At 42.4% G+C, this 14,310-nt stretch overlaps 1 protein-coding gene across 1 annotated transcript in view; it reads left to right on the top strand.

Moving 5' to 3' along the window:
* Positions 1-14,310, top strand: part of LOC138293483 (cytochrome P450 4B1-like) — a 138,596-nt gene that overhangs the window by 107,290 nt on the left and 16,996 nt on the right. Inside the window, exon 11 of the mRNA XM_069232722.1 lies at positions 5,919-6,001. Within this exon, the coding sequence (XP_069088823.1) occupies positions 5,919-6,001 (83 nt within the window). The remainder of the gene's footprint in view (positions 1-5,918; positions 6,002-14,310) is intronic.

Raw genomic sequence — 14,310 nt, 5'->3', positions numbered from 1 at the left:
TGTATCTTTTATCAAGCAGGGTTTCTCACCTTCTAAGGAATTCGAGAACTTGTAGTTTTCAAGGTAAAAATTGAGTTCGGTGCTCCTAAGGTGTTGTATCCTGTTAGACTTGCCATCCTTGGCGTGGTCTCCCCTAACGTTTTGGCTCTGTTCACCAGGTCTTTGATGTGTGCTGGACTCTGTTTTTACAGTTTTTGTTACTCTGGGCACTTTACCACTGCTATCCAGTGCTAAAGTGCAAGTGCTCATATGTAAAATATATGTGTTTTTGACTTTCCATGATTGGCATATCTGATTTACTAGTAAGTCCCTTTTAAAGAGCACTAGAGGTGCCCAGGGCCTGTAAATCAAATGCTACTAGTGGGCCTGCAGCACTAGTTGTGCCACCTACATGAGTAGCCCTGTAAACATGGCTCAGACCTGCCACTGCAGTGTCTGTGTGTGCAGTTTTAAACTGCCAATTAGACTTGAGTACCCGCTTGCCAGGCCTAAATCTTCCCTTTTCATACATGTAAAGCACCCCTAAGGTAGGCCCTGGTAGCCCCATGGGCATGGTGCAATGTATGTTAAAGGTGAGACATGTACTTCTGTGTTTTACATGTCCTAACAGTGAAATACTGCCAAATTTGTTTTAAACTATTGCAAGGCCTATCTCTCTCATAGGTTAACATTGGGACTGCCTTTAAATATTATTAAACTGTAGATTCCCTTAGGGAGAAGAAAGAAATATGGAGTTAGGGTATCTGAGCTCAAAATTTAAAAATACATCTTTTATTGAAGTTGGTTTTTAGATTGTGTGTTTGAAAATGCCACTTTTAGAAAGTATGCCTTTTTGCTTAAACCATTCTGTGAATCTGCCTGTTTGTGGACCCCCTGTCTGTTTCAGTTTGACAGTTGGGTTGTTTGCACCTCTCTCTAGACAGTGACACAAAGGGAGCTGGGGCGTAGCCTGCATTTCCTGATGAGCTATCTGTGCTAGGAGGGAGGGGAGGAGTGGTCACTCACACCTGAAAGGGTTGTACCTGCCCTCATGCAATGCAGTCTCCCACCCACTGGTGTGTGTCTGAGACCTGCCCTGGACAAGGCAGGATTTCACAAACAAGAGAGACTTTCCTTTGAAGTAGGCCTACTTCAAAGGCAGAAAGGGGTATAAGAAGAGCCCCCAAAACTCCTGAAAATTAGATCACTTCTGGAATCACGAGGAACTTCTGCCAAGGAGAAGAGCTGAATAGCTGAGGACGAGGTCTGCCCTGCCTCTGACTGTGCTTTGTGGAGCTATCCTGCAGTTGCTGCTTCTGCCTGTGAAAGGGGACAAATACTGGACTTTGTTGTGCATTCCTGCTTGAGAAGAATCTCCAAGGGCTTGGTCTGAGCTTGTCCCCTGCTCTGAAGTCTCAGGGCCATCAAAGACTTCTCCTACCAGCACCTGGATTCTCTATTGAGACTCCTGCCCTGACAAGTGGCGCCCTATCCAGTCCCTGGGCCCTTGAAAGGAGAAGCTGGTGAAAATCCAGGAAAACCAACTTCGGACGACTCTGGACCGACGCCGCTGCTGAATCCCATGACGCTGCCTGCAAACAACTCCGTGGTCCTCGCTGGAGTGCGATGACCCTTGCAGGCCCGACACCGCTGCAGCCCAGCCGAAGTCCGTGACTCTGTGGAAGTTGCCGCACCACGTCGTGACCGACACCGCCCTAAGTGCGCGGATTCAGTGCTTCACACCGATGCCGCCTCACCTCCACCAATCCGCAGCAATGACCCGATGCCTCTTCGTGATGCCTCAGCTCCTTTGCCCTGCAGCACCGGAACCGACACTGCCTCGGATCCAGAGACACTGCGATCCACGACTTTGCACACAAGCTTGTTTACACACTTTACTAAGGTACTGTACCTGGGGATCTGCGCAACTCCGTGCCTGGCGCCTTTGGCGTCGGATTTTTGAGAACGACTCCGCCACAACGCTGTGTTATCACCTGATTGAAGCATTTTGTTTTTCTAAATGCTATGTTTGAGTTTTATCTTTAAAAATTCATAACTTGACTTGTGGATGTCAGATGTTTGTCGTTTTGGTCTTGTTTTGTTTAGATAGATATTGGCCATGTTTCTAAACCTGTGTTGAGACATTTTGAGGTGTTTTACTATATTACTGTGTGTGTTTGTACAAATACTTTACACCTGGTCTCTGAAGTAAAGCCTGACTGCTCGTGCCAAGCTACCAAGGGGGTGAGCGGGGGTTAACCAAGAGTGATTCTCCTTTACCCTGACTAGATTGAGGGTCCTTGCTTGGAAAGGGGGTAACCTGGCTGCCAACCAAAGACCCCATTTCTAACATATCCTGTAGTAGTTTTAACTAACTAATTTTACAGCCAAATTCTGTTTAGCAAGCACTGGCAAAAATTGCATGTATATTTCATGTATTTTGGCATTTAGTGGAGAAGAATACTCAAGGTGTGGGTTCCAAATGTGCTGTTCATTTTATCAGTTTCACTTTAATACTAGACAGGAACAAAAGATGGAGGACCCAGAGGGTGTTTACATTACAGAGTTTGTGAGACAATCCTTAAAATAGTGACCCTAATCCCTAATTTGGTAAAGTGCTGGGATGTATGAACACTTGAGTAGGTAAAGTGTCATTTTTAGATTGTATTAAAGTTCATTTTCTTGGGATAGGACTAAGGCCCTGATTTTCATGTTGGCAGACGGATTACTCTGTTGCAATGGTGACGGATATCCCGCCCGCCCAAATCTAAATATCATTATTTCCGATGGGATTTAGATTTCGACAGAGAGGATCCCAGACTCAGATACCTCAAACAAGCCATCCTCAAAACATTCTGATATTTTGTATGGAAATGGAAAGTACTATATTTTGTTTTCTAAGGGAAGGGAATAGACATAGAAAGTCCTCACTGTAACATAAGGCAGACGATATAGTGGGATTTATATTTCGGCAGACGGGCTATCTGTCACCATTGTGACAGAGTAACCCATTTGTCAACATCTAAATCAGACCCTAAATCAAGACACACTTTGGTTCAGACTTTTTCATGGTTGAAAAGTCTGAGTTAAGGAAAGACAGAAAGGTCAGGAAGACCTAAGGGACACCGTAGACTGTGGGAATCAACCCACCAGCCTAGTGCAGACAAGTAAGAAGGGGCTTGCAAATGACACGGAGTCCTAAGCCCTCGTTACGAGTTGGCCTAGGACTCTGTGTGAGTCTGTGTGTATAGCCTTCCATAGCATTCTGATATTAGTAGTGCTTAATGTTCAAAGACGCATCATGCTGTAGTGAGAAGTTGTGGTTCATGCACAGTAGTTTTGAAATCATCTAGTAGTGTTAATTTATTTTTGAGGCTTAATAGTATTCTGCCTTTTAGAAATGAAGAGAGAACAGAATAAACTGCTGGTGAGGTTATGTGCTCTGAGCAAGTGCCATAATACTTTGTGATGCCATTGCCCCCCAGGGGTTCACCTGCCTTCCGGTGCACCCCTAGCATTACCTAAATATTCCCTGTGATAACGGTTAGTACCGCCAATTGACCACAGGTGAGTGGTGTTGGATGTGAGACCAAGGCATAAGGATTTGTGTGGTCTGTGGAGTCTCTCTAGAGCACCACAGGTTTCCCAAGTGTTGAGGTTCTCTACGAAGAGGTGGCCATTGTGCTGCACCCTCACCACAGGCTCTGAATGGGGTCTGCTCCACCAATGTTCTTGGAATACTGATCAAAAGAATTAACAGAAGCAGGTAGTGGATGTGGGGGAGGAGGTGGATAAGACCATACGCAAAGTGACTTACAAATGAACTGCCCAGCCTCAGATACCTCAAGCTAGCCATCCTTAAAACGTTCTGATATTTCGTAAGGAAGTGGAAAATACTATACTTTGTTTTCTAAGGGGAGGAAATAGAAATAAAAAGTCCTTACTATGAGAGAAGTCATGGAGATCATTGACCTCTCCCACTGTGTATTAAAATGTGGACTAATCTTGGCTGACTGTGAATTCTGTGATCATTGTAGCCTAAAAATAGGTTATTTATTTCTCAGCTTATCGGTCTTTTATACTGATTGTCAGAATGTTCCATGAGAAGGTGCAATTAAGAACAATGTGAACAGAGTCTGTAGATATTCCCATTTGCATGATGGATTTATGCAGGAAGCTGAGGCAGCACCTTTGTTAAGAATACCCTGGTCCTGATTAAATACAACTCACATCCAAGACACTAGGGGGCTTATTTGTGGGGATTTGGCGTAGGGCAGTGCCACAAGTTTTATTTTTGCACTGGCCTATGCTAATGTAAAAGGTCAGGAATGTACTGTATTTATAAAATATGATTCATTCCTGTCCTTTCCCCCTGTGCTGACCCACAATGGGCTGCCTAGCGCCAACACAGGCACTCATGCACCATGGTGCAAGGGTGTCTGTGTTGCATGCAGGATTGTTTTTGTGTAGAAAGGGGCACCTTCCTGCACAAAAGCAATCCCAAGAGAAGTTTTCCTCTTTCCATGTGTGCTGCATAATGCATCATGAATGGAAAGAGGAAAAATAAAAATATTTCTCATTGTTACGCCTGCTCTGGGGAAGCGTAAGGTTGTGGTGCATCCCCAGATTTACAAGTTCTTATGTTTACAAGTTCATGTAAATCTGGGAATGTATAAAGATCCACACATGTTGCATGGGAACACCCACTGCAGTGCCCATGGAACCCCTTCCTGGTACAGAATAAGGCAACAAAGCACCTTGTGCTGCTTTGCCTTACTTCATATCTAAGAGGCCATTTAAAGTGGCTTTGTGTGGCCTCCTGGATATGGTTGTGAGGTTTGTGCCACCGGAGCATCAGGCAAAGTAACGCTGCAGCAGCTCAAGACTATCAAAAATGTGCCCGAGCTCTATGCTTTGCTTCCCTACTTCACAGCTAGTACCTCTTAAACCTCCAAAACCACCATGTTGACATCAATGTGGCCCTCGGTCACATCACAGACCAAAAGGTTCATGAGTCCCTTGGTCGAAATGATGCAACATATACTTCTGCCTAGGTCGTAATCAGAATGACCCTTGCCATTACTGGGGAATGTAGGGACATGTATACCAAACTACACTTAACTATGAAATTATAGTCCTTGCTATACTCTACATTAGCAGGTTGATGCTATTCTCACTCTGTGACAAAAACTTTATAAATCCCATCAGATTCACAAGAAATGTAACCATTAGACGGAAGCACTGCAGGAATAGAGAGGAGGTAAAGACCTAAAGTGGTTGGTGCTTAAACTTCTCCTAAATACATTTGTTTGGAAGTAGTTTATGAACAGTTTATTTCATGAGTGAGTTAACATTGTCTATTTTGTGAACATTTGGGACTAGAACAGTTGATAAAAATATACAATTGAATAATTTTGTAAAATTTCATGATGAGTTGGACAAAATATTAAATGGAGAATTTTGGCAAATGTTGGGGAATTATAATACATTTTCCACATGCTGAACAAGTGGCAGACATGGATAAACTCTTTAAAAGCTGCATTAATTTGTGAAAACTCACACATTGGGAATGTCCACCAATTCACCAACTGAGCAGCATTACAAAATAGCAGACACTTCACTCTTGAGTGAATAACATTCACTCAGATAGAAATCATTGTTGAAAATTTACCCTTACGAACATTTCATTCACTCACACTGCCGATAAGTGCTGCACTTATGAATTTATGCATGATCTTTTGGGACTTCATATTGAATTTCCTCAGATAGATCCTCAGAGCTTATTTATATATCAGTGAGTTACCCTTGACAAACCGGTTCATAAGCACACACATATTATAACAAATGTATTTCATAATTCACTAGATCACTGGTGATATACTGTAGAGTGACTGCATTTTCCAGTGTCCTAATTAATTAATTGAATTTTCATGTTTCAGCGGTATGATCCATTAAGATTTTCAAAAGAGAATTCGGCCAAAAGGCACTCACATGCCTTCGTACCATTTGCAGCAGGAGCAAGGTATGTACATTTAAGACTTTATTCTATATCTGATACAAATAAAGTTGTATGTAACAGCGGATCTCAGTCACTGAGAGTTGGGGCCAGATTTAGGAAGTGCTTGCATTGCCCTTGTGTCACACAAGTTAACAGAAGGGCAATACAAGCCCTTAAGTGAGATTTACTATGCCACGCATTGCCATCTGAGGCAGGAAGGGATTACATATGTGGAGAATGGGTGCTCCCACGTATCCACCAATGTATGTTGGTGCTTTTCCAGATTTGCTAAGACTAGTAAACCTGGGAATGTATCAAAATGCTGAGCATTCCCGGGAGAGGCACAACAGAGAAATATCTTTATTTCTCCTAGCAGTTTCCTCTTACTAAGTGTGCTGCCTTCTGCAGCACAGTTAGAAAGAGAGTAAGAGAATAAAACCTTAAAAAGAAAGCTATAACTATGCTATATATACATAAGTAGATATATATATATATATACATACATAGATGTATATATATATATATATAAACAAAACAGTCCTATCACAGCGCTCCACAGCTGGTCGAATAGTCGAAACGGGTTGGTGGTGATGATGGGTTGTTTGGAATACATTAAGGAATTATACGAAGTCTTTTGGAGTGCTGCGCTTTGCTTTTAGAAGAAAAAAAATATATATATATATACATACATATATATTCACTGACAAAACCTAAGGTTAACATAAGATTCTATTCTGTGAATTTGTTATTGACAACATTAACATTTTGAACTAAAAAAACACATTCACTAATTATAGTTAGCAGCGCTAACTACAACTTGTGCCCCCGTCATGCGCTGCCTGCATTAGAAGCGGCTGTGCCACGCAGATTTTAATGCAGGTAGGGCAGGCGTTCCTTCATAAAATCTGACGTACAACTGATGCAGTGACTCATCTTTTAAATGCATTGTGCTATGCCTGTAATGCTTCAAAATTCCTACGCCTCGATATCCCAGGCATAGGAAATGACGCAGTGGATGTGGCATAGAAATCTGACCAACTGAAGTTACTTAAAAAACTGTAATAAGTAAGTAAATCAAATCCCCTCAACTAGTAGTGGACCTACACCTGTATAAATCATGTTGCAGACCCCTTGCGCAACCTGGGACCATGTCTCACATTTTATTATCTTCCACTGCAGCAATGCAGTGCAACGCTGTGTACTCCATGTAAGAGACAGGCCAGGATTGCTACATATAGGAATAGGTCCCCAAGTCCAGCCAAGCCAACTCTAAACCACAAAAGCTAAGTACACACATAATGTAGGTGACACAGGAATTGTCATTTTACGTTACATTAATTACTTGTATCCATTCACTTTAAAGTTTCACTCAATATGTCACGCATACTTGGGTATCTTTGTACACATATGTAGCCTATGTCCACTGTAATGTGACACATAGCCATACTTCATACTTGTATGCTTTATATACAGGATCAATGGAATAGTGTCCAAGGTGAGTTTTCCATCATTTTACATTAGTCTCCAAACATTTGGCCAGTTGCATCAGTCAGCACCGAAGCATTGGCTCTGTTTTGTGAAGCATTGCTGAATTTGCGCTTGTCGTAAATCCAACTTCAGCACTGTGGTACTTTTTGGGGCAGATGTGTTGCAGCATCCTTCCCACAGATGCATCCAAATTTCTGACGCACATTGGGCCCTTATGTCATGGTACGTTGTCTCATAAATACAATGCATCCAAGGTGTTTGGAAGTGTCATAACGAAGTACAAGTTTTTCTGATGCATTGCTGCCTTAGCGCAGCGATGCGTCAGTTCTTGTAAATTTGAAACATAATGCGCAACATAATCTCTGCTATAAAACCACAAAGTCTGCAAATTACATCAATCTATGTTGTTTTCCGATTTTCGTAGTAAAGTTGCCTATTCTGTCTAAAAGGAACGTCAGCTTCACATAAAGAGAAGAGTTACTTTTAAGATATTGTTGGCACTGAAAAAAAACATACGAATTTAAAACAATTCAATCATGTGATATTTAGACACTGGTTTCCTTGTAGCTCAGCTGCAAAATTATTTGTATACTTTTGTTAACGTTGCATCAAACAAACACAGTAAAAATTGTTGAAGTTCACAAATCATTAATGACCAGTTGACTTAGTGAAGATTGTAGGTATTTCTGCCACAAATTATTAGATCTAAAGTGCAAATTGTTTGCCATAAATGGTAATTCAACATATTCCCGAGCTAGCTATTGGTATGGGAAGCCGTCCATGTCAAAATTACAGCTCCCTATATAGGACACCTCATGGAATGCATAGCGTGTTGCAAAATGAATATGACATACACAAGAATGAATGTACTATGTGTCAAAATAAATATGATACCTGGCAGAGTGAATCTGACTTGAACCTAAACAAATATGAAACCAGGCAAAGTGAATATGCCACTTAGTGATTATTATGAATAACGCACACTCAGAATTGAATAAGAGATATACTGAAATATATATCAATCATACTGAAATAAATATGGCCCTCACTGTCAATAATAAAGCAATCACTGAAACACATACAATATTTGTCAAAAAGAATGAGACATTTCTTGAAATGGCTGACATATGCCAAGAGGAATATGACACACATTGGAATGAATATGACAGCTTGAAATGAATATAAGGTACTGAAATAAAAATGAATTATTCTGAAAGGATATAAATGTGCAATGAACATTACTTTTATAAAAAAATTAATATGATTTGCATTGAAATTAATATGATACACGTTGACATAATTATAATATGTGTTGCAATTGGTATGAGTCATGTTAAAATCAATATCATGCGTTAATATGAATGAGACATCTATTGAAAGGAATATGACACATGCTAAGATGAATATGACATGAAATTAATATGAGCCCTTTTCAAATTAATTGAACATGCCTTAAACTGAATATGACCCATGCTGACATTAAAATAAAACTTGTCAAAATGAATGTTATGCTTTGAAATCAATATGATACACAGCAACATGAATATTGCATATATTGAAATGAATTTGACCTATGTTGAACTGGATATGACCCATATTAAAATTATAATGTCAGGTGTTAAGATGAATATGACATCCACTGACACGAATATGTCATTCATTTAAAGCAATATGACACATGTTAAGATTTATATGAACCTTTTTCAAATGAATATGATATCTGATGAAGTTTATATGACCCATATCAAAATTAATATGACATTCATTTAAATTAATATGACACTTATTGAAATGGATATGCAACTATATGAGATAAATATAGCATGCTTTGAAATGAATAAAGCACATATCAAAATGAACACAAGCCATGTGTAAATTAAAATGCTCACTGTTTAAATATGGCTTGCCTTGAATCGATGTTGATTTGCTTTAAAATTAACAATACATATTGAAATTAATATTAGATATTCTGAAAGGATATCATATGAACACAAATTAATTAACTAAAATAAATATATGTTTTCGTCTATGTGCTACATTTAGTTTTTGCCGGCTTTTGGACTCTGAGCACTTTACCACTGCTGACCAGTGCTAAAGTTCAAGTGCTCTCTGTCTAAATTGACCTGATGATTGGTTTATCCATGATTGGCATAGTTGTTTTACCTGTAAGTCCCTAGTATAGTGCAACATGTGTTCCCAGGACCTGTAAATGAAATGCTACTATTGGGCCTGCAGCACTGATTGTGCCACCCACATGAGTAGCCCTGTAAACATGTTTCAGACCTGCTACTGCAGTGTCTGTGTGTGCAGTTTTAAACTGCCATTTCAACCTGGCAAGTGCACCCACTTGCTAGGCCCGAACCTTCCCTTTAAGGTACCCCTAAGATAGGCCCAAGGCAGCCCCCTGGGCAGGGTGCTGTGTATTATAAAGGTAGGACATATACTGGGGTATTTTACATGTCCTGATAATGAAATTCTGCTGTAGGAAAGTACCATCTTCCTTGGCATGTTACCCCCATTTGTACCTGTATGTCTGTATGTTTTTGCCTGTCTCACTGGGATCCTGCTGGTCAGGACCACAGTGCTCATAGTTTATGGCCTAATGTGTGTGTCTGTATAGTGCTTGACTGTGTCACTGAGGCTCTGCTAATCAGAACCTCAGTGCTTATGCTCTCTCTGCTTTTAACTTTGTCACTGTAGGCTAGTGACTTCATTTACCAGTTTCAATTGGCACACTGGACCCCCCTTATAAGTCCCTAGTATATGGTACCTAGGTACCCAGTGCATTGGGGTTCCCGGAGATACATATGGGCTGCAGCATTTCTTTTGCCACCCATAGGGAGCTCAGAGAAACCCTTGCACATGCCTGCGATTGCAGCCTGCGTGAAACAGTGCAAACACTATTTCACAGCAATTTTCACTTGCACTACCAAAGGTGCCCCCACCCAGTCCAGAGCCAAATCCCCAGACTTCGTGAGTGCGGGGCCACCATTACACACATGCACGACATATAGGTCAATACCTATATGTAGCTTCACAACGGTAACTCCGAATATGGCCATGTAAGGTGTCTAGGATCATAGAATAGTTCCCCCATCCCAAATCTGGTTTTGGGGGGCCAATCCCATGCATCCTGTGGGCTCCACCATGGACCCTAGTACTGCCAAACCAGCTGTCTGGGGCTTGCACTGCAGCTACACCTGCTGCCATCTCACAGACAGGGTTCTGCCCTCCTGGGGTCTGAAAAGCCCAGTCCCAGGAAGGCAGAACAGAGCATTTCCTTTGAGAGGAGAGTGTTACGCCCTCTTCCTTTGGAAATAGGTGTTACAGGCTTGGGAGGGGTAGCCTTCCAGAGCCTCTGGAAATGCTTTACAGGGCACAGATGGTGCCCTCCTTGCATGAGCCAGTCTACACCGGTTTAGGGACCCCATGTCCCTGCTCTGGCGCGAAACTGGGCAATGGGAAGGGGAGTGACCACTCCCCTGTCAATCACCACTCCAGGTGTGGTGCCCAGAGCTCCTGCATTGTGTCCCTTGCATTAGCCATCTTGTTTTCCAAGGTGTGGGGACACTCTGGAGATCTCTGAGTGGTCAGTGACAACAGGTGATCTCAGAGACCCCTCCTGATAGGTGCATACCTGGGTAGGTAGCCAATACCCCTCTCAGGGCTACTTAGGGTCTCTCCTGTGGGTTGCTCTTCAGATTTGGCTTGCAAGTTTCCACCAGGAATCCACTGCAACTCCTGCTTCATCCTCTGACCTCGGATCAAATGCAGACTGCTCCAGGAACCGCTGTAACTGCAACAAAGTATCCAGAAAGGCTACTGCGACTCCACAACTTCAGTCCCAGCCGGCAACTGCAACAGTTTCCATGGTGTGCACACTCTGGGGACTCCCTATCTTCACCCTGCAACAGAAGGACCAAAGAAATCTCCCGTGGAGTGACAAAGTCACTTCCCTGCTCCAGCAGGCACCTTCTAAGACGACAACAGGTTCTCTGGGACTCTTCTCCTGATGACGAGCGTGCTCCTTGGAACACAGGTGGTAGACCCCGTTGACACAGACTGTCCTAAGTTCCAGCTGTCCAAATTTGGAGGAGGTAAGAGCTTGCCTTTCCCATTTGTGACAGTATCCCTGTGCACCACGTCATCTTCACCTCCTGAGGCCTCTGTGCACTATGTGCAAGAATCGTTCCTGCACAACCTGGACCACGTCCCCAGCACTCTATCCTGTGACACTCAACTCGCTGAGTTGTTCTCCGGCGGAGTGGGACCTTCTTTTGTAGTGCTGCAGCAACCAGAATTTGCACCTTCTTTGTCCCTGTGTCCTGGGACCTCTGTGGGTGCGGCCTGGTCATCTATGGGTTCCCTCCAGTGTTGGGAGCCCCTTCTGCCTCCTCATTATGAGTTGAGGCCCCCAGGTCCCTCCTGGGCCCAGGCAGCGCCATTTTGACACAATCTGCGACATTGCTTGAACCAAGGCTTGTTGGACTAATCCAGTGCTACAACTCGCTTGCATCCAACATCTCCATGTAGGACATCCTTTGCATCATGCAGGAACCCACAGCCATCTTCTTTGGTGCTCTTCTGCAGACTTCTTCCAACCGGAGAATCCGCTTTTGCACCATCTTATAGGCTGGCAGGGGCTCCTGTCCTTCCTGGAATCTTCTGCAACTTCTGGACTTGGTCTCCTCTTTTTACAGGTCTTCAGGTCCAGGAATCCACCATTTGTTGCTTGCAGTCTTGCGTGGTTCTTGCAATAACTCTATTCACGACTTTTAGTGTGTCCTAAGGAAACTTGCAGTACTTTACTCCTACTTTCCTGGGCTCTGGGGTGGGGTATTTTACCAACCTTTGTGGTTTTCTTACACTCCCAGTGCCCCTCTACACACTACACTTGCCTAGGGGGGAATTTGTGATTCGCATTCCACTTTCTTAGTATATGGTTTGTGTTGCCCCAAGGCCATTTACTTCCTATTGCATTCTATGGTATTTTCTATTGTTTGCACTATCCTATGACTATTTACTTACCTGATTTTGGTGTCTAGTGTATACATTGTGTATAATACTTATCTCCAGAAGGAGTATTGCCTCTAAGATAATTTTGGTCTTGTGTCACTAAAATAAAGTACCTTTATTTTTGGTAACACTGAGTATTGTCTTTTATTGTGTATACGTACTGTGTAACTATAAGTGGTATTGCAGGAACTTTGCATGTCTCCTAGTTCAGCCTAAGCTGCTCTGCTACAGCTACTTCTATCAGCCTAAGCTGCTAGAACACTACTACATTGCACTAGTAAGGGATAACTGGACCTGGTATAAGGTGTAAGTACCTAAGGTACCCACTACAAGCCAGGCCAGCCTCCTACAACAGCTCACAACCCACAGCCCCACACACCTCAGTCACCATACCCCCAGACACCACCACAACACCCACAGACACATCAACCACATTTGCTGTTGTTTTTTAATATCTGCATTTGTGGGAAGGTCACCCACTTGCTAGGGTAAGTATTTTATCTTGTGTTGGCCAATGGCAGCATGTATGGTGTAGATTTGTCCCCTGATCTAGATTGTACTTTCATCTCATGTGCCGGAGCTAGAGTTTTGTTTGTCCACACATGGAGGGTGTTAAATTGTGGTAGCTTCCTTTGGATTTGACTGACCACGTGTCCACTTTGATGAGTGTACCTTACAGCTACATCATCTAGATGTCTGAACCATGCTGTTGCCGTTGTATGTGCTTTCTTGACTTGCACTTACACATTTGGCAGCTAGGCATATCACTTGGCTCAAATATTGTGACTATGCAAATGCTGTTTTAGGGGCATGTGCAAAGTGAAATGTGTCCATGAATGCTCCTGATGTCGCCATCACTATTATGCAGGTATTATTTGCATTGTGAGCTTTGGATATTCGTTTTACAACCTATTGTGCATCCCATTGACCTTCCATTGTGTTGCAATGTGGGTGCTGTGTGGGTCCATCGATGAGCAGCACCTGTGGCAGGACGTGCTTGTGATGGGCTCCATGGCGGCACAGGTCATGTAACACGGCCTGCAGGTGAGTTGCTTCCTTTATGCTTTCCGTTTCCACCTGCTGGGATGTGGTGGTTGGACTGCCACGGTCACGCTGGCGGTAGGCAACATCATAATGTTTCCATCCGAAACACCGGCTCCGTCGCCCTTTTTGGCCTGCCTCGCCACTGCGGTGGTCTGCACTGCCTGGTGGTGCTGGCGGGACTGCGGCAGTCTTTCCCTATGGGACTGCCAGCATCGTAATACTGTGGTCTGACTGCCAAGCAGATGGCGGTCACACCGCCGCCATGGTGGTGCACAAACCGTCAAACTTGTAATGCGACTCTTTGAGAATATGTAACATTAATTTCAATATGTAATATTAATTTTAAAGCAAATCCACATAAGTTCAGAGCAAGCCATATTCATTTAAACAGCAGTCATATTCATTTAAACATGGCTTGTGTTCATTTAAATATTTACCTAATTCATTTCAAAGCATGTTACATTTATCTCACAGTTTCATTTTCAATTCAGAAAGTGTGATATTCATGTTACTGAATGTCATACAACTTTTGATGCGGGCCATATTAATTTCATCAGGTGTCATATTAATTTTCAAAGTGGCTCATATTCATCTTAACATGTGTCATATTCCTTTCTATGAATGTCATTCATTTCAATGGATGTCATATTCACCTTAACACATGTCATAATAATTTTAACAAGGGTCATATACTTTTTAACATAGGTCATATTAATTTCAATATATGTAATATTTATTTTGCTGTGTATCATATCAATATCATATCAATTTCAAAGCACAACATA

This window comes from Pleurodeles waltl, chromosome 4_2, assembly GCF_031143425.1.
Source record: "Pleurodeles waltl isolate 20211129_DDA chromosome 4_2, aPleWal1.hap1.20221129, whole genome shotgun sequence".
Lineage (NCBI taxonomy): Eukaryota > Metazoa > Chordata > Amphibia > Caudata > Salamandridae > Pleurodeles > Pleurodeles waltl.
The sequence above is the reverse complement of the archived record's forward strand: the minus strand, read 5'-3'. Positions and strand labels throughout refer to the sequence as shown.